Source organism: Heptranchias perlo, unplaced genomic scaffold, assembly GCF_035084215.1.
Source record: "Heptranchias perlo isolate sHepPer1 unplaced genomic scaffold, sHepPer1.hap1 HAP1_SCAFFOLD_64, whole genome shotgun sequence".
Taxonomy (NCBI): Eukaryota; Metazoa; Chordata; class Chondrichthyes; order Hexanchiformes; family Hexanchidae; genus Heptranchias; species Heptranchias perlo.
Genome location: NW_027139666.1, coordinates 877707 through 898821, shown reverse-complemented (window position 1 = coordinate 898821; position 21115 = coordinate 877707). Strand labels below are relative to the sequence as shown.

Here is a 21115-nt window from a genome sequence, read left to right as displayed (position 1 = left end):
AGCATCTTCAGGAGAGGAGAGGGGAACCAGTGAGTGTCGAACTGAATCCAACCAGAGTCACCACCTTCAGGGGAGGAGAGGGAGGGGAACCAGTGAGTTTAGAACTGAATCCAGCCAGAGTCAGCACCTTCAGGGGAAGAGAGGGTGGGGGAGCAGTGAGTGTAGAACTGAACCTAGCCAGAGCAAGCACCTTCAGTGGAGGAGAGGGAATGGAACCAGTGAGTGTAGAACTGAAACCAGTCCGAGTCGGGATCTTCAAGACAGAAAAATTAAATAGAAGGAAAATTGTTGCAAGTTGTGCGATGGGTTTGCGTTTCAGCAGTCAGAGGAGGGTGAGTGTGCGGGCCGGGGATTTACAGTCAGGGGGAATGAGCGAGTAGAATGTTCCATAGAAACTAGAATTACCTGTTCTGAATTTCTATTCCGTATTCACAGTGAGGACTTTTGTTATCTCCTTTTACAGGGTATTAGAAGGGGAGGATTTGTAGACGAGAAACGAAAACCAAACATCACGTCAAGATCTGACTCTATTCACCAGCACCTGAAGATTATCGGCCTTAAAATACAGGAGAAATGTTGATCTGTTCCATCTGTGGGAAAAGATTTCAAACATCACTGTGGCTGGAATAGCAGCGAGACACACACACCCGAGTGAGAGTGTTCCAGTGCACTGACTGTGGAAAGAATTTTAACCAGTTACACAGCCTGAAAAAACATCGTACCATTCACAGTGGGGAGAAACCAGACAAATGTTCTCTGTGCAGACGAGACTTGTATTGATCGTCCAACCTGGAGAGACACGTGGACGCCTGCACCATGGAGAAACCGTGGAAATGTGGGGACTGTGGGAGGGGATTCAGTTACTCGTCCCGGCTGGAAACTCATCGACACAGACACACCGGGGAGAGGCCGTTCACCTGCTCCATTTGTGGGAAGGGATTCACTCAGTCATCCCACCTCATTGAACATCAACTTGTTCACACTGATAAGAGACTTTTTAAATGTTCTGTCTGTGAGAAGAACTTCAAAAGAAAAAGTGATCTGCTGACACACCAACGCATTCACAGTGGGGAGAGGCCGTTCACCTGCTCCGTGTGTGGGAAGGGATTCATTCAGTCATCCAACCTGCTGACACACCAGCGAATTCACACTGGGGAGAGGCCGTTCACCTGCTCCGTGTGTGGGAAGGGATTCATTCAGTCATCCAACCTGCTGACACACCAGCGAATTCACACTGGGGAGAGGCCGTTCACCTGCTCCGTGTGTGGGAGCGGATTCACTCAATCTTCCCACCTCATTGAACATCAACTTGTTCACACTGATAAGTGTCTTTTTAAATGTTCTGTCTGTGAGAAGAGCTTTAAAAGAAAAAGTGATCTGCTGACACACCAACGTACTCACACTGGGGAGAGGCCGTTCATCTGCTCCGTGTGTGGGAAGGGATTTACTCGGTCATCCAGCCTACTGACACACCAGCGAGTCCACACTGGGGAGATGCCGTTCACCTGCTCTGTGTGTGGGAAGCGATTCACTCGATCATCCCACCTCCTGAGACATCAGCAAGTTCACATCGGGGAGAGGCCATTCACCTGCTCTGTGTGTGGGAAGGAATTCACTTGTTCATCCGGCCTGATTGAACACCAACTTGTTCACACTGAAAAGAGACCCTTTAAATGTTCTAACTGTGAGAAGAGCTTTAAAAGAACATGGGATCTGATGAGACATGAACGTATTCACACCGGGGAGAGGACGATCACCTGTTCCGTGTGTGGAATGCGATTCACTCAGTCATCATTCCTGCTGAGTCACCAGCGAGTTCACATGTGACTGCAGGGATTGGATTCTGCTGTTATTGCTGTATCCAGGACTAAACCATGTTCATTCTGACAGTTGGAGTTTGTTTCTGATGTTAATGACCCCCTTTTACTGGGCTGGAGTTTAGTATTCTGTACAAGTGTCAAATAAATCAGCTTTCTTTTAAACACAGTGTTTTTGACCTTCATATCTCGTTGATAAAAGAAACAGTTTGAGGACTTATGACGACGTGAGTGGAATACGTCTTAGAACTGAGCTCCTCCACCTTTTTAAAAGATGGATCTACAAGATGTCCAAGTCTGACAGGACATAAAATTCTATTATATCACAGGGTCCACTTCAATCAGCCTGAGCAGATTTCCACTCTCCTTGTGTGAAAAAGAGCTTCCTGATTTCAATCCTAGACGCCCTAGTTCTAAATTTAAGGCTATGGCCTCTTGTTCTGGATTCACCCACCAGAGAAAATAGTTTCTTTTTCTACCCTATCGAATCCCTTTATTATTTTATATCCCTGGATCAGATCACCCCTCATACTTCAAAACTCAAGGGAATGCAAAACCAAGTTTATGCAACCGGTCCTCATAATTGAACACTTCAAGCCCCAGTATCATTCTGGTGAATCTGCACTGTCCCCCCTCCAAGGCCAATATATCCTTGGTGAGGATCAGTACTCCAGATGGGCTCTGACCAAGGCTCTGTAGAACTGAAGCATCACTTCCTTCCCTTTGTATTCCAACACTGGAGATAAATGCCATTTGTCTGTGGTTGCTTTTTGCATCTGTGCACTAGCCTTTAGTGATTTGTGTCCATGGACACCCAAATCCCTTTGCTACTTCACCATTCCCAGTCTCTCACTTTCAGAAAATACTCCAATGTTTCCTTTTTGCTTCCATATTGAATGATCTCACACTTCCCCACATTGAACTCCATCTGCCACAGTTTGTCCATTCGCTTAAACTTTCCCTTTGTAACTTCCTGCTTCCGTCTACACAACTTACTGCACTTCATAACGAAGTGTCATCTGGAAACTTGGACCTATTACTCTCTATTGCTTCATCCAAGTTATTGATAAATGTGGTGGAAAGCTGAGGCCCCAGTACAGATCCCTGGGGACACCACCAGTCATATCCCGCCAATCAAAGAACATTCCCTTTCTCCTTACTCTTTTGTCCGACCTCCCAACCAATTCCAACCCAAGTCACAAGGTCACTTTCAATTTTGTGCCTTTTATTTATTCTATTAATCTCTTGTGCTGAACCTTTTCAAATGCTTTCTGTAAGTCCATATAGAAAACCTTCATAGACACTCCTCTGTCCACCTTGTTAGATTCCTCAACAAATCCAACTAAATTAGTCAGACATGACCTGCCCTTCACGAATCCAAGTTGACTCTCTTTGACCAGCTCATTTTGTCTCTCATGATAGGTTTAAGTAAGTTCCCCACAACCGACGTTAAAATGACAAGTCTGTATTGACCTGGTTTCTCCCTCCCTCCTTTCTTAAATAAACGGAGTGACATGTTCAACATTCATATCCAAAGGCACAATTCCTGAGTCTGGAGAGCTTTGGGAAATTATGATGAATGCATCTGCAATTTCCCCACCTGTTTCCTTTAAAACTCTGGTGTGGAAACCGTCAGGTCCTGGAGATTTCATTCTTAGTTTGCAGTTATTTATTTATCTGACTGTGTATAACAGGACTGAATGTCCCAGCACTGAGTGTGTGTATAACAGGACTGAATGTCCCAGCACTGACTGTGTCTATAACAGGACTGAGTGTCTTAGCACTGACTCTGTATATAACAGGACTGAGTGTCTTAACACTGACTCTGTATATAACAGGACTGAGTGTCCAAGCACTGACTGTGTGTTATACAGGACTGAGAGACCGAGCACTGAGGGTGGCGAGACATGCGGTTGTCGGTGGAGATTAAATCGGTTGCAGGGGATTACAGAGATAGGGTGGGGGTGAGGGCCATGGAGGGATTTGAAACGAGGATTGTAGGGCTGGAAGAAGTTGCAGAGATAGGGAGGGGGTGAGGGCCATAGAGGGATTTGAAGACGAGAATGAGAATTTTAAAATGGAGGCATTGCCACACCGGGAGCCAATGTAATAGAACACGAACAGAGCAAGACACACACAGAGGTCTCACAACAGAGCATGGACGGACTCAAGGACCACCTCCCTCCAGGGGTCACGATACCTCCATCGCGGGTTCGTGGTCACACCATCCCGGGGTTGCGGTGCCTCCGTCCCTGGGGTCGTGGTCCCCCCGTCCCTGGGGTCCCGGTCCCTCCATCCCGGGTTCACGGCCCCTCCCTCCCGGGGTCGCGGTCCCTCCGTCCGCGGGGTCACAGTCCCGCCATCCCTGGGGTAGCAGTTCCTCCATCCCGGGGTCGACGCCCCGCTCTCCCAGGATCGCGATCCCACCATCCCGGGGTCGCGGTCCCTCCGTCCCTGGGGTCTCGGTCCCAACGTCCCGGGGTCGCGGTCCCTCCATCCCGGGGTCTCGGTCCCACCGTCCCGGGGTCGCGGTCCCTCCGTCCCGGGGTCTCAGTCCCACCGTTCCAGGGTCTCGGTCCCTCCATCCCGGGGTCTCGGTCCCTCCATCACGGGGTCTCGGTCCCACCGTCCCGGGGTCTCGGTCCCTCCGTCCCGGGGGTTGCGACCCCATTAAAGCCAATCGGGCCTGAAGTCGGAGGAGCTGTTGCCCGGACCGGCCTCACTGCGCCATTCCAAAGCCCCGGAGCCCAGGCCATTTCCAGATGCGGACCCTCCCTCTGTCGGTCTCGACCCCGCCCACAGCAGCGGCCCTCCGACCGCCGACCCGAGGCCGCCATCATCATCCTCCCTGGACGCGCCTGTTGCGAAAGCAACGCGGCATCGGGACCGCGCGGCGTCCCTCGGGCCGGAGTTGCATGAACGCATCGCGATGTCAGCGCGTAAAGGTGAGAGACGGTACCGCGTGTCAGGTGATAGGAGGAGTCAGCCCAGGACCCAGGCGGGCGGAGGTGAGGGCTGTCATTCAAAGGGCCCGGAGTCAGCACTCACTGCGCACAGGGTTTGGAGAATTTGTTCAAAAAATAAAAATAGAAATGTACAAAAAAGTGGATAAATTGCAAATTCAATAATCTGAATCAAAAACAGAAATGTCCAAACTCACATAAGGCTAATGGTCTGGGTCCTCCTGTCACTTTCAATCTTCTCTACCTGGGGCACAGGATGAGCAGAATGCTTGAATATATATTTTTTAATGCAGAGGGCGCTGGATGTATGGAATGGACCAGCAAGGGAGGCAGTGGGGCCTGATTGTATCAGCAAATTCCACAGAGTTGGGAAAGTACCTGATAGCGGTACCTTGGGATATGACAGCCTAGAAATTGGGATCTTTCATTCATTTTTTACACTTGTGCACTTATTTTTATTGATTGCTGTACCTGGACACGCAAACCCCTCTGCTCCTCCACAGTCCCTAGTTTCTCACCCTTAAGAAAATACTCCCTATTTCTCACCTGATGCCTGTAATAAATGATATTTGTATAACTTCCAACATCTTTACGATAAGAATAGACATAGTGAGACTGGAACTTTTTTTGAATATTTCAAAATATACTTTATCTCATAAAATTCATGAATAGACACAGTGCAATGTAAATATTACAATTACAATTCAAAACAAATACAATACACATCATACGATTCCATTATTACAAGTCAAAACACAGTAAATATCTTCTAACACATGCTGTACAATACAAGGTGGGATAGCCGTACACGGTTGCCTTTCCCCATAAAGCCTTTGTGTAGGCCGCACCTCGCTTCAGTGTGCAGCTCAGCATGAAATACTGGACCTTGGATTGTGCCAGTGGCCAACACTTGGCCGCGGAGAGTTCCCTCGGCTGGAAGACCTGCAGGTTTCGGGGGAACAAAAGGCCTCCTTGACCGAATTGATGGTCTTCCAGCAGCTGTTGATATCTGTCTCGTTGTGCATCTTGGACAACTGCCCATAGAGGACAGCGACCTGTGTTACCGAGCTGTTGGAGATGAACTCCTCTTCGACACCACGGTATAGGGGTTCAGTCTCCGTGGAGGGGGTTATCAGCTTTTACCTGAATACACGGATCCATTCGCCCACATTCATGTTAGTGTTTGGCAAACACTGTCTGATGTCTTTCACACACCTGTCGAACCTTGCGGTCAGAGACGTAGGGGGTAATTTCACCTTCACATCTTGGGCGGTAAACTGACGGATCAAAAATTAATTTCGGGCCGGTTCTGTAACGGGCGGGTAATCCGCTCTACCAGTTCAGTCCCCAGCGATGGTGAAAATTTCCCTCCACGTGTTATGAACTGATGCAATTTGAGAAAATGGACCAGCTTGTGGGCTTCGAAGATTGATTCTAGCGCGTAGGTTAGGAAAGGTGTGGCCGATTTTAAGTATCCTCGCCTGGCGGAAATGGGGTGGTCGAGGCTTGTAAATGGTATCAGGTTACTTACCGCCCCTTTAACACTGGCGTTCCTGGCTCCGCCATCGTGGGTCATGTCCTGAGAAGAGCGGCCCGAGCAACACCCACCTGTTTCCGGTCAGGCCACGTGTAATATGTAAACCAGAGTATTATGACGTACAGGGGAAACCATTTAATGTTGGTTAAAAATGGGTGGAGGATCCGCCCTTTCGATGGGCATTGAGTGGTCCAGAACACTGAGAAGTTTCTTTTTAACATATATTTTGTGGGCCAAGGAGGAGCTGGAGAGCTTTCCCTTGGCCTGCTCGAGCCGTGTGAAATCTCCCAGCCCCTGATCGTCTCAGAAATGTATCAGGAGGTTTCCATATAGATGTATGTAGCCAGGTCCAGCCTCATGTCCCATTAAACTCCCTGCAGTGAGTAAACATTGCTGCACAACAGCTCAGAGAGGAAACGATCTCCGGAACTCCCCACTGGAGTTAGAAATTACATTAATATTTTACCAGTTAGTAACGGTCCGGGTGTTGGTCCATTATTATTCTGTTCTGGTCTGAACAAATGTCCGAATGAATAGGACGCTGTCTGACCCTGACAGCTCACCTTCAGTCCATCCCACCGGGCAGTGTGTGTGATGGGAAATAATCATCAACCGAAAAGGAGTATTTGATTTTATTCATTACAGGATTAAACATTTAATATTGAAATCATATTATTTCCCGACTAAGAACAGCAAACCATTTCATGTTAGAATCAAATCTTGTATTATTTCTCAAAAAGCATTTGTTGGATAAAATATAATTCCTGTCTGGTATTTCCAAATTTATTTGAAGTATTGGATTGATATCAGTTACTTCAGTGAACTCATTGGTGTCAATGGATAGTAAAATCAGGCGTAGTGAACAATGGGGGCCCGATCCGCTATCGCCGACTTACTCCACCGCCAAAGCGGAAAATCCACTCTCATTCAGCATTTTACAAAAATCTTATTCCAGCTGATTTGTAGAATCTCATGTGTTGGGGTTTGAATTGTGAAGCGGATTTGCTCCGCCAGTTTTACCGTCTCACAGAGACTCTCACCCTGAATCTGTGAAAAGGTTATGACCATGAACTGGGACTGGAGCCGAACACATCCCCAGTTACGGTGTGGCCTGGACACCCCATTCTCTCTGTTTTATATCAGACAGTATTCCACCTTCAAAAACAGCACTCGAGAGAGAAAGCGAGACACACACTGTCAGTCTTACACTTCCTATCAGTATGTTCATATCACGGTTAATAGCAGTATCCAACCTTCATATACAGCACCGGAGAGTGAGAGAGAAAGGGAGACAGATACTGTGACAGAGCGAGCGGAGAGGCACAGTGCAACAGTATCAGTTCCAGACTGACTTGTAAAATTGCGTTTCATCCAGAAATTCCCGTTGTAGAGACAGAAGATGTAGTCTTATCTCTCACTGATATACCAGAGACGGACACAGTATTAATCCCACACTCAGGGACAGTGCAGAGAGTGACCAAAACAATGTGGGCAGAATTTAACCCTCTCTTGCCTGTTGTACTACATTCGGTTTTGCAGATCAGGGCCGTTCGCTATTACTCTCAGTGACCGAGAGTTTCAATCTGATTATATTAATATGGGACTGTTGCTGTCAGATATTAATCCTACAAGCTCCCAGCAAATACACGGACTCCGACTTTCATCCCATTTTTCTCCAGGATTGGTTTGAGAAATCCTGCATCCAGTTTCGGAGTCACACGTTAATTAATGGTTAATGGGGCCAAGAATGAACAGAATCCATTGGCTCTTTTCAAAACGTCCCACTTTATCTATGAAAGACTATTTACCTTCAAAAGATACCGAGAGAAACAGCAGGGATGGAAACATCTAGTTTAATAGTTAGAGATTGTAAAGTCAGTCTGGATTCCAGCGTTCGGCACTGGTGGAATCCCATCTGTTTCCCATTCTGGTGCCTGTTCCTGCACTGCCTGTGGACCCCATTCCCTCTGACCTTTCCCCCAGACCCACTTCCTTTGCTCAGACTCTGAAAAATTCCAATTGGGGAAAGTTTCCATCGATTTTTGTATTGGGAATTAAACCAGATATCTGCGCATGCGCGGCTCAGCCCCGCCCCCAGAGCTGATAATTGGTGAGCAGAAGAGCGCATGCGCGCTCCCCTCCCCCAGCTCGGCCTGTGGGCGCCATTCCCTCAGTGAGCGGAAGAAGATGGTTTAAAACAGCCGGGAATGGAGAGATCACGGCCCCCGGGGGAAGGGAGCAAAGAGCAGCCTCGTTACAGCAGCTCATCGCTTCGGGACCGTGTCCGCAGATGGGCTCAGAGATCGGCACTGAGTCCGGGGGCAGGTCAGGGGGAGTCCGGGGGCTGTTTGTAAGAGGCGGAGTGGATCAGGAACTGGTCCCGGAACATGGAGTGAGCGGGGGAAGGGAGAGGTCATTCTCGGGCTGTGTGTGTACCGGGTGTGTCCAGGGGAAGGGAGAGAGAATGGGGAGAACCTGCTATTTAAAATCATTGCTGCTTTTTCGCCCCAAACCAGTAGTGAATGTTCCTGGTTTAGTTCCAGTCTCACCCTGTTTGTTGTTTTTGGAGAGTGAAGAGTGGAAACAGAGTCGGACAGTAATGATGTGTGGACTTATACAAAGAGCATCTATTGAAGGCACCAGGTGAGAAGTGTGAAGGACACAATTTAAACAACTGCTGTTATATTTCTGTTGAAAGGTTATTCTCCTGGGAGAGGGAATTAGAAACCTGACCTGTACAAAGTCCCCGCCCCATCGGGTAGTCCCATTCATGGATCAGTGCGGGGGTTGGGTTGAGTCTGGATGTCACTAAATTGTTGTAAAACAGCCCAACGCACCTGGTGTGCAGAAGCTGAGTGCTGCAGTACTGCAGTGGAGTCAGACACTGACAAGAGATGGGTGAGATCCTGAATGAATATTTCACATCGGTATTTACGGTTGAGAAAGGCATGGATGTTAGGGAACTTGGGGAAATAAATAGTGATGTCTTGAGGAGTGTACATATTACAGAGAGGGAGGTGCTGGAAGTCTTAACGCGCATCAAGGTAGATAAATCTCCGGGACCTGATGAAATGTATCCCAGGACGTTATGGGAGGTTAGGGAGGAAATTGCGGGTCCCCTAGCAGAGATATTTGAATCATCCACCGCTACAGGTGAGGTGCCTGAAGATTGGAGGGTAGCAAATGTTGTGCCTTTGTTTAAGAAGGGCGGCAGGGAAAAGCCTGGGAACTACAGACCAGTGAGCCTGACATCTGTAGTGGGTAAGTTGTTAGAGGGTATTCTGAGGGACAGAATCTACAGGCATTTGGAGAGGCAGGGACTAATTAGGAACAGTCAGCATGGTTTTGTGAGAGGAAAATCATGTCTCACGAATTTGATTGAGTTTTTTGAAGGGGTAACCAAGAAGATAGATGAGGGCTGTGCAGTAGACGTGGTCTACATGGACTTCAGCAAAGCATTTGACAAGGTACCGCATGGTAGGTTGTTACATAAGGTTAAATCTCATGGGATCCAAGGTGAGGTAGCCAATTGGATACAAAATTGGCTTGACGACAGAAGACAGAGGGTGGTTGTCGAGGGTTGTTTTTCAAACTGGATGCCTGTGTCCAGCGGTGTGCCTCAGGGATCGGTGCTGGGTCCGCTGTTATTTGTTATTTATATTAATGATTTGGATGAGAATTTAGGAGGCATGGTTAGTAAGTTTGCAGATGACACCAAGATTGGTGGCATTGTGGACAGTGAAGAAGGTTATCTAGGATTGCAACGGGATCTTGATAAATTGGGCCAGTGGGCCGATGAATGGCAGATGGAGTTTAATTTAGATAAATGTGAGGTGATGCATTTTGGTAGATCGAATCGGGCCAGGACCTACTCCGTTAATGGTAGGGCGTTGGGGAGAGTTATAGAACAAAGAGATCTAGGAGTACAGATTCATAGCTCCTTGAAAGTGGAGTCACAGGTGGATAGGGTGGTGAAGAAGGCATTCAGCATGCTTGGTTTCATTGGTCAGAACATTGAATGCAGGAGTTGGGATGTCTTGTTGAAGTTGTACAGGGCATTGGTGAGGCCACACTTGGAGTACTGTGTACAGTTCTGGTCACCCTATTATAGAAAGGATATTATTAAACTAGAAAGAGTGCAGAAAAGATTTACTAGGATGCTACCGGGACTTGATGGTTTGACTTACAGGGAGAGGTTAGACAGACTGGGACTTTATTCCCTGGAGAGTAGGAGGTTAAGGGGTGATCTTATAGAAGTCTATAAAATAATGAGGGGCATAGATAAGGTCGATAGTCAAAATCTTTTCCCAAAGGTAGGGGAGTCTATAACGAGGGGGCACAGATTTAAGGTGAGAGGGGAGAGATACAAAAGGATCCAGAGGGGCAATTTTTTCACTCAAAGGGTGGTGAGTGTCTGGAACGAGCTGCCAGAGGCAGTAGTAGAGGCGGGTACAATTTTGTCTTTTAAAAAGCATTTGGACAGTTACATGGGGAAGATGGGTATCGAGGGATATGGGCCAAGTGCAGGCAATTGGGACTAGCTTAGTGGTATAAACTGGGCGACATGGACATGTTGGGCCGAAGGGCCTGTTTCCATGTTGTAACTTCTATGATTCTATGATTCTATGATTCTATGATCGCTGATTTACATAATTATCATTAACAGAGCTATTAAACTTATCACTTTTGTATTTTCTACCTCACTGGTTCTGGAGTTACAACAGTTACTTTTTTCTTCTGACAGAAAAATACTTGAAGGGCCAAGAATAAATGTGATGCTTCCTCCATCCTAGGCACAAGGAACAGTGCAGCCAGCTCCTCCTCACACACAGTAGGTACGTTATCATTCACAGAGACACAGACGGGTCATCAGTTCCACAGTCTCAGACAGCAGAAGCAGTCAGTCACAAACTGATCCCAATATCCGGAGGCACATTTTCAATCCAACACGGAAACAGAGCAGGTGAGGCAGACGCTGTTTCCATTTCCCCCTAACTCAGTACCACTGACAGGTAGATACAAAAATCCCAGTCCAAAGTCATGCTTTAAGATTGTCAATCCCACAGTAGGTTAACAGTAGCTACGAATTAAATACCAGATAGTAATCACACATGGTGCCCGATTGAAAGGTACGGAATGAATTGCAATAATGTAACCCGAGATTCAAATTGAATACTTGACCAGAACTCTCACACACATGTGAGTTTAATACATGTCGTATCCATTCGAATAGTGCAGCATGAGATACAAATTGCAGACAGGTCCAAAACTCTCATACAGTGTCAGATTGAGAAATGCTGTGACAGCGTAACATGAGAAACAAATTAGATATCAGTTTATAATACACTCATGGTATGAGATTTAAAGATACAGTATCAATTCTATTAGTGCAGACTGAGATACACATTACACAGCAGTCCAAAAATGTCATCATATCAGTTTGAAAGATATATTATCATTCAAATTTGTGTTCAGAGATACAGATTTAATCATAGTCCAAAAAGCACACAAATTATCTGATTAAAAACCTCCAGCATCTTATCCGAAAGTGCATCCATATTTACAAATTAAATAATGAGAAAAACTATTTAAACATTAAGATATTAAAGCTAAATTATTGAACGCTATAATATAAACAGAGAGAATAATTTTACAGACACAGAATGAATCCCACACTCGCATACCGTACCAGAGACTGAGACATGCAGAAGGAATCTCAAACTCACATACAATACCAGAGACTGACAGATACAAAAAGTGAATCCCACACTCACACACAGCACCAGAGACTGACTGGTAAAGTATGAATCCCACACTCACACAAGCTACCTGAGACTGAGATACAGAAAGAATCCCAAACTAACCTACAGTATAAGAAACTGCATATGTGGAAATAATACAACACACACACACAGCACTAGAGAAGGTATATACAGACCGAAACCCACACACAGTACCAGAGAAGGTATATACAGAGTGAATCCCACACACAGTACCAGAGAAGGTATATACGGAGTGAATCCCACACACAGTACTAGAGAAGGTATATATAGAGTGAATCCCACACACAGCACCAGAGAATGTATATACAGAGTGAATCCCACACACAGCACTAGAGAAGGTATATACAGAGTGAATCCCACACACAGTACTGGAGAAGGTATATACAGAGTGAATCCCACACACAGTTCTAGTGAAGGGATATACAGAGTGAATCCCACACACAGTAATAGAGAAGGTATGTACAGAATGAATGCCACACACAGTACCAGAGAAGGTATATACAGAGTGAATCCCACACACAGTACCAGAGAAGGTATATACAGAGTGAATCCCACACATAGTACCAGAGAAGGTATATACAGAGTGAATCCTGCACACAGTACCAGAGAATGTATATACAGTATAATTTCCACACACAGTACCAGAGAAGGTATATACAGACTGAATGCCACACACAGTACCAGAGAAGGTATATACAGAGTGAATCCCACACACAGTACTAGAGAAGGTATATACAGAGTGAATCCCACACACAGTACTAGAGAAGGTATATACAGAGTGAATCCCACACACAGTACTAGAGAAGGTATATACAGAGTGAATTCCACACACAGTACTAGAGAAGGTATATACAGCGTGAATCCCACACATAGTACTAGAGAACGTATATACAGAGTGAATCCCACACACATTACTAGAGAAGGTGTATACAGAATGAATCCCACACACAGTACTAGAGAAGGTATATACAGAATGAATCCCACACACAGTTCGAGAGAAGGTATATACAGAGTGAATCCCGCACTCACATAGAGTACCAGAGTGTGACAGATACAGAATCTATCCCACAATCACACACAGTACCAGAGACTGAGAGATCCCAAATGAATCTCACAGTCACCTACATTAGTACAGGCTGATTTACACTTAACATACCAGACCAAATATCTCATAATGTCAGATTGAAAGATACATTATCAATTCCATTGGTGCAGACTGATCTACACATTACATATCACTACAAAAAAACTGACACAGATTCAGACTGAAATATACAGTATTCCATTCACACAGACTGAGCTACACATTATATACAAGATCAAAAATGTCACGATATCAGTTTGGAAGACACACCAAATCACAATTGTGTTTCCATCGATACAGATTTAATAGAATTCCAAAAAGTGCCCACATTCTCTGATTATAACCTGCAACATTACATTTTGAAGTGTATCAGTATCTACCAATAAAAGACTGGGGAAAATATTCATACATTAAGGTATTAAAGTACAGTTTTGAATGCCGTACAATAAACGGAGATACAATTTACTTAAATATAATGAATGAATCTCACACTCAGATACAGTGCCAGAGACTGACATGTACAATGAATCCCATGCTCACACAATGTACCAGTGACTGGCAGATCCAGAGTGAATGCCGCACTCACACACTGTGGTACAGACTGACAGATACAGAATTTATATCACTCACATACTGTATCAGAAATTAAGAGGTATGGAATGAATATCTCACTCACTTACAGCACCAGATACAAACAGAAACAGAATGAATCACTCATACACGCGCGCGCGCACGCACACACACACACACACTCACACACACACAACCAGAGACTGATAGGAACACAATTAATCCCACACTCACATACAGTACCAGTGATTGAGAGATACAGAATGAATCCCACACTCGCACACAGTACCAGAGACTGACAGATACAGAATGAATCCCACGCTCAAACACAGAACCAGAGACTGACAGATACAGAATGAACCCCACACCCACACACAGTACCAGAGATTGACAGATACAGACTGAATCCCACACTCACACACAGTACCAGAGAATGACAGATACAGGATGAATCCCACACTCACACACAATACCAGGGACTGAGAGATAAAGAATTAATCACACACTCACACACAGTACCACCGATTGACAGATACAGAATTAATCTCACAGTCATGTTACTGCAGACTGAGTTGCACATCAGATACCAGTCCAAAAACCTCATAGTGTCTGATTGAAAGATGCAGTATCAATTCCATGAGTGCAGACTGAGCTACATTTTATATACATTGCAAAATACTCATACAGTATTGTACTGAAACATACAGTATCAATACTATTGGTACAGACTGAGCTACACGTTACACACAAGTCCAAAAACCTCATAAATGATCAGACTGGAAGATGTAATTTCAATTCTATTATCACAGACTGAGACACAGATTACATGGCAGTCCAACAATCTCATAAATGATGACTGGAAGATACAGTATCAATTCTATTAGCACAGACTGAACCACACATGATATAGCAGTCCAAGAATCTCAAAGAGTATCAGACTCAAAGATACAATATCAATTCCATTAGCACAGACTGAGGTACATGTGACACACCAGTCCAAAAATCTCATAGAATATCACATTGAAAGATTCAGTATCACTTCCATTAGTGCAGACTGAGCTACATCTCACATTCCAGGCCAAAAATCTCATACAGTATCAGACTGATAGAGACAGTATCCACTCCTTTAGTGCAAGATGAGCTACGTATTGCATACCAGTTCAAAAATCTCATACAGTGTTCGACTCAGATACAGAATTAATTCCATCAGTGCAGACTGAGCTGCACACTACATACCAGTCCAATAATTTCACTGTGAACAGATTGAAAGCTACATTATCATTCACAATAGAGTTCAGAGATTAAGATGTGATCCCACTCCAAAACTCACACACATTGTTTGATTGAAGAAAATTAATATTTACAGATTAAATACACGATGAAGAACTATATCATTTAAAGTGTTAAAGATACAGTTTCAAATATAATGCTGTAAACTGAAATAAGAATACAGAATGAATCCAGACTTGCACATTGTCTCAGAGACTGAATTACAGAATGAATCCCAAACTGAGATAAAGCAGCAGAGAATGGCAGATACAGAATGTATCCCACACTCAGATACAACACCAGAGATTGACAGATACAGAATGTATCCCACACTCAGATACAACACCAGAGATTGACAGTTGCAGAGTTAATTCCACACTCACACATAGTACCAGAGACTGACTGATACAGAATGAACCCAGCACTTATATATAGTACCTGAAACTGACAGATGCAGAATATACCCCATGCTCACACTCAATAACAGAGTCTGACAGATACAGAATAAACCCCACCAGACACAGTACCAGAGACTGAACTCTACTGGACGTAAGCGAGAACTGTAAAAGAGCGGAACCAATTCACATTTCCTGTCGTGGTTACAGAAACAGGACAATCTGCAATGTGAGGAAAGTTTCTGTCTGTAACTTTTATTCTCGTATTTTTGCACATTTTGATAGTGAAAAATGAAGTCAATTGATTCATAATAATTTTTTTGTTTTACTCATTCGATAGTTGTGAATTTGCCCCATAATTTTTCGCTTACATTGCGCAGTATTTCTCTCTAATTTCTCAGGATGATTTACATTGCTCCTCTGTCCCGTTTAGACTCTTAATTTCCAAGCAGTATGTGGCCTCCTTAATCCCCCTGGCAAAATGCACCAGCTCACACCTTTCTATATTGAAATTCAATGGCCATTTAAACGGCCGTTCTGCAAGCTGATTTTGTCGTAGTCTTCCTCGATATAGACAATATACCCGAAATTAATTACAAGAATTTAAAACAGCGTTGCAAGTAGTGTTTGGTCCAACAGCTCGTCTCCATTCCCAGTTTTTCTAAATCCCACTCGTGCAATATAATGTGAAGAATGAGTTGATCTTCTGTCCCTCTCTCATCTGCAAACTTCAATGATCCGGGATTTGGGGACATCTACTGGCCGGAAGCAGAACTGCAACAGTTCGGAACAAAATGCTGAAACCGGACAATGTGCAGTGTGAGCGTGTTTGTGATTGGTGCCAGGGACTAAATCAGATTTTTTTTCTACCTGCCCTGTTTGTGATTGAACAGTAAACAGAGCCGGACAGTAAGGATGTGGGGAGTTATACAAAGAGCATCTATTGCAGGCATCATGTGAGAAATATGAAGGACACATTTTAAACAGCGGCTCTGTGGTTTTGGTTGAACTGTTAGCCCCATCGGAGAGGGGATTAGAAGCCTGACCTGTGCAAAGGTCCCCACCCCATCGGGTCGTCCCATTCATGGATCAGCGAAGGTGTTGGATTGTGTCTGGATGTCACTAAATTGTTGTAAAACAGCCCAACACACCTGGTGTACAGAAGCTGAGTGCTGCAGTACTGCAGTGGAGTCAGACACTGACACTGTTTGTATCACTGGTTTTCATTTGTGGATATTACAATGATTATTAACAGAGAGATTCAATTGATCACTTTTGTATTTTCTACCTCACCTGTTCTTGAGTTACAAGACTTAATTTCTCTTTCTACAGGCAAATACTTGAAGGACCCAGAATCAGTGTGATGTTTCCTCCGCAAGGAACAGTGCAGCCAGCTCCTTCTCACACACAGTAGGTACATTATCACTCACAGAGCACAGAGACACAGACAAGTCGTCAGTTCCACAGTCTCACACAGCAGAAATAGTCAGTCCCACACTGATCCCAATCCAACAGTCAAACAGAGCAGGAGAGACAGACGGAATTTCCATTTCTAAACAACTCAGTACCGCTGACCGGCAGATAAATAATTCCCAGTCCAAAATCACACCCAGTATCAGATTGAAAGGCATTGTGTTAATCTCACATTAGTTCAGCCTTAGCTACAAATTAAATACCAGTTAGAACTGACACATGGGACCGATTGATAGATACAGAATGAATCACAATAGTGTACCCCGAGATTCAAATTAAATACCAGCCCACAAATCACACACATTATGAGTTTAAAGATGCAGTATTCATGCCAATAGTGTACATTGAGATACAAATTAGATACCAGTTCAGATGTTACCCATATTTGACTCACATATATGTCCACAGACTTCATAGTGTCAGAATGAAATGTACAGTGTCAATTCCTTTACTGCAGACTGAGGTACACATTAGATACCAGTCCAAAATTCTCATACAGTATCAGATTGAAAGATACAATATCAATTCCATTAATACAGATTGAGCTGCTCATTATATACCAGTGCAAAATTCACATGCAGTATCGTACTGAAATATACAGTTTCAATTCCTTTACTGCAGACTGAGGTACACAGTAGATGCCAGTCCAGAAATCACATTCAGTGTCAGACTGAAAGACACAGTTTCGATTTGACTCGTATAGACTGACCCACACGTTACATGCCAGTATACAAATCTCACACAGTATCAGACTGAAAGATACAGTATCAATCCCATTAGTGCAGACTGAGCGACACATCATATACTGGTCTAAAAATCTCAGTGACAGGTTGAAAGATACAGTATTAATTCCAACAGTGCAGATTGAGCGACACATTATATATGGTCCAAAATTCGAATACAGTATCGTAATGAAAGATACAGTATCAATTTCATTACTGCAGACTGAGGTACACATTTGTTACCAGTCCAAAATTCTCATACAGTATCAGATTGAAAGATGCATTATCAATTCCATTAGTGCAGACTGAGCTACACATTACATAGAGTCCAAAAATCACATTCAGGGTCATGCTGAAAGATACAGTATCAATCCCAGTATTGCAGACTGAGCCACACCTTACAAACCAATCAAAATATATTACACGGTATTAGACTGAAAGGCACAGTACGAATTCCATTAGTACAGACCCAGCTACATATTGTATGCAGTCCAAAATTCGTATATACATATTATCATATTGAAACATACAGTCTGAATCCTATTAGTGTAGACGAAGCTACACATTGCAAACGATTCCAATAATTACTTCAAACTCATGCTGAAAGGTATGGCATCAATTCCATTATTGCGGACTGAGTTATTCCTGACATACCAGTCCAAATATAGCACAAAGTGTCAGCCTGAAAGATAAAGTATCAATTCCATTAGCGCAGACTGAGCTACACAATAAATACCAGATCAATAATTTCACGGTAAAATATCGAAATATACATTATCATTTGCAATAGTCTTTCAAGAGATTAAGATGTAATCCTACACCAAACCTCACACATTGTTTGATTGAAACAAAATACAGAAGTGTATCCATATTTAAAAAATAATGCTAGACAAAGGACCGTGCAAACATTAATGAAGTAAAGATACAGTTTCAAGTAACATGCTGTATCCTGAAATAAGAATACAGAACGAATCCAGACTTGCACTTTGTCCCAGAGAATGAGTTACAGAATGAATCCCACACTGAGATAAAATTCCAGAGACTTCCAGTCACAGAATGAATCCAACACTCACAGACAGCACCAGAGACTGACAGATACAGAATGAATCCCACACTCACACACAGTACCAGAGACTGACAAATTCAGAATTGATCCCACACTCACACAAAGTACCGGAGACTGACAAATTCAGTATTAATCCCACACTCACACAAAGTACCAGAGACTGACAGGTACAGAACGAATCCCACACTCACACAAAGTACCAGAGACTGACAGGTTCAGAATGAATCCCACACTCACACAAAGTACCAGAGACTGACAGATACAGAATGAATCCCACACTCACACAAAGTACCAGAGACTGACAAATTCAGAATGAATCCCACACTCACATACAGTACCAGAGAATGACAGATAGAAAATTAATCTCACACTCACAGACAGTACTGGAGGCTGACAGATACAGAATGAATATACAGTCTGACATCGACTGGCCGTAGGCGAGAACTCTAACAGAGTGGAACAAATTCACATTGTCTGTCGTTACAGAAACAGGACAAAGTGCAATGTGAGGAAATAGTTTCTCTCTGTAACTTCTACTCTGTTTTTTTAAAATATTTTGACAGTGAAAAATTAAGACAACTGACTCATAATAAAGTTTTTGTTTTGTTGATTCAAAAGTTGTGAATTTGCCCCATTATATTTCACTGTACATTGCGCAATATTTCTGTCTGATTTCTCAGGACATGAATTAGATTAATTCAAATAAATCGAACTAAAACACAAATAAAAACTGAGCACAAAGCTGGAAGTTTTAATGGCGACCGTCAAAAGTGAAAGGGATAAAATGGAGAGAAAAAAAATACCAAAAATGCTGGAAAGACTCAGCAGGTCCGGCAGCATATGTGGAGAAGGGAAGCTCGGGTTAACGGTTCAGGACTATGACCCTTCAATAGATCAGAAAGGTTAATCCGACATAATTTAAATAAGGGACGGGAATCAGCAGAGAGAAAAAACTTCAGAAAATCTATTAATTTCACTGAATCCGAGCAATTGTTTCCCGTGTCCACTGTACAGATCAGTGTAAATAATAATACAAAGGGAAAGAGTTAAATTCAAAGTTATGGGGGAAAGAAATGACCTTTCAAAGTATTTTTAAAATATAAATAAGACCCGTTTGTGTTTTCGAAACACTATCCCTCTGAACATCATCAAATTCGGTTCCAGTCTTGGTGATTCTGAATTCAGCGTGCTGGGATTCAAACCTGTTGGAATGAACTGTTTGGAAGGGAGCTCTGCTCACCATTATCGCGCCTTATTTGACTAGGAAGGAAAAATCGAGTGTTTCTGTGGAGTTTGGGTTTGGGGTTTCTGGTACTTTAATCATAGACAATAAATAGTTTCCAAACATCAGCCCCTGAACAGACACAAAAAGCTGGTAGAATTTCTCATTCATAGATATTAAATAAGAGGATGGCAAAAGCGAATACGAAGAGGTTAGGAAGAAGTCACAAAAACAATTAGGGAAGCAAACAGCAACTACGAAATCAAATTATCAAGGAATATAAAAAGAAATAGTAAATTATTCCACAGACACAAAAATAACAAAAGGAAAACCAGAATAGTTTGAGTGCCACTAAGGGATGCACAAGATAAACTCACAGGTAATGTCAGCGAAATGGCAGAAATATTGAATTGTTACTTTGCCTCAGTATTTACCAGGGAGATTAACAGGGTAAATATGATATAGAGGAAGAGGTCAATAAAGATATCAAGACATTTAAGTTAGAAAGGGTGGTTAAACTGGTCCAGATGGATTGCATCCGCACATATTAAATGAAGCAAGGGAAGAGATAGCAGAGGCACTGTTACATATATAGAAAAAAAATCATCACAAAAACGAATAGTGCCAAAGGGCAGGATGATAGTTAATGTGATTCATATATTTTGAAACAGGAGATAGAACAAGTCCAGGGAACTATAGGCCAGTTAACAAAAGGTCGGTGGTAGGAATGATCATGGAATCTTTTACTCAATGAAGCAATCGAAAAACATCTAGAAACCGAAAATATAATAAAGAATAGTCAGCACGGATTTCAGAAAGGGAAGGTTTAACAGTTTGACAGAAGGTTTGAAAGTTGAAATTACAGTTCAACATAACTTATCTGCTTTTCAATTCTATTCCTCGAGAAATAAACCCCAGTGCTGTGTTTGCTTTCTGTGGCCTCATCAACCTGTGTTGCTACTTTTAATGATTTGTCAATCTGTACCCCGAAATCCCTTCGCTCTTCTACCACATTTAGACTCTTATTTTCCAAGCAGTATGAGGCCTCCTTATTCCCCCGAACAAAATGCACCATCTCACACCTTTCTATATTGAAATTCAATGGTCATTCACACCGCCTTTCATCAAGCTTATTAAAGTCTTCTTGTATTTTGTTGGATTCTTCTTCAGTATAGACTATACACCCTAAATGAATTACAAGAATTTAATGCAGC

General features: G+C 43.3%; 1 protein-coding gene and 1 long non-coding RNA gene across 2 annotated transcripts in view; both read left to right on the top strand.

The window, feature by feature from the left end:
* The first annotated feature begins 477 nt into the window (after positions 1–477).
* Positions 478–21115, top strand: part of LOC137317956 (zinc finger protein 271-like) — a 64504-nt gene continuing 43866 nt past the window's right edge. The window contains exon 1 of the mRNA XM_067980952.1: positions 478–1821. Within this exon, the coding sequence (XP_067837053.1) occupies positions 817–1821 (1005 nt within the window). The 5' untranslated portion in view covers positions 478–816. The remainder of the gene's footprint in view (positions 1822–21115) is intronic.
* Positions 8437–19296, top strand: LOC137318005 (uncharacterized). The gene is made up of 3 exons (XR_010961793.1): positions 8437–8960; positions 11062–11152; positions 16751–19296. It is a non-coding gene; the product is annotated as an uncharacterized lncRNA (long non-coding RNA).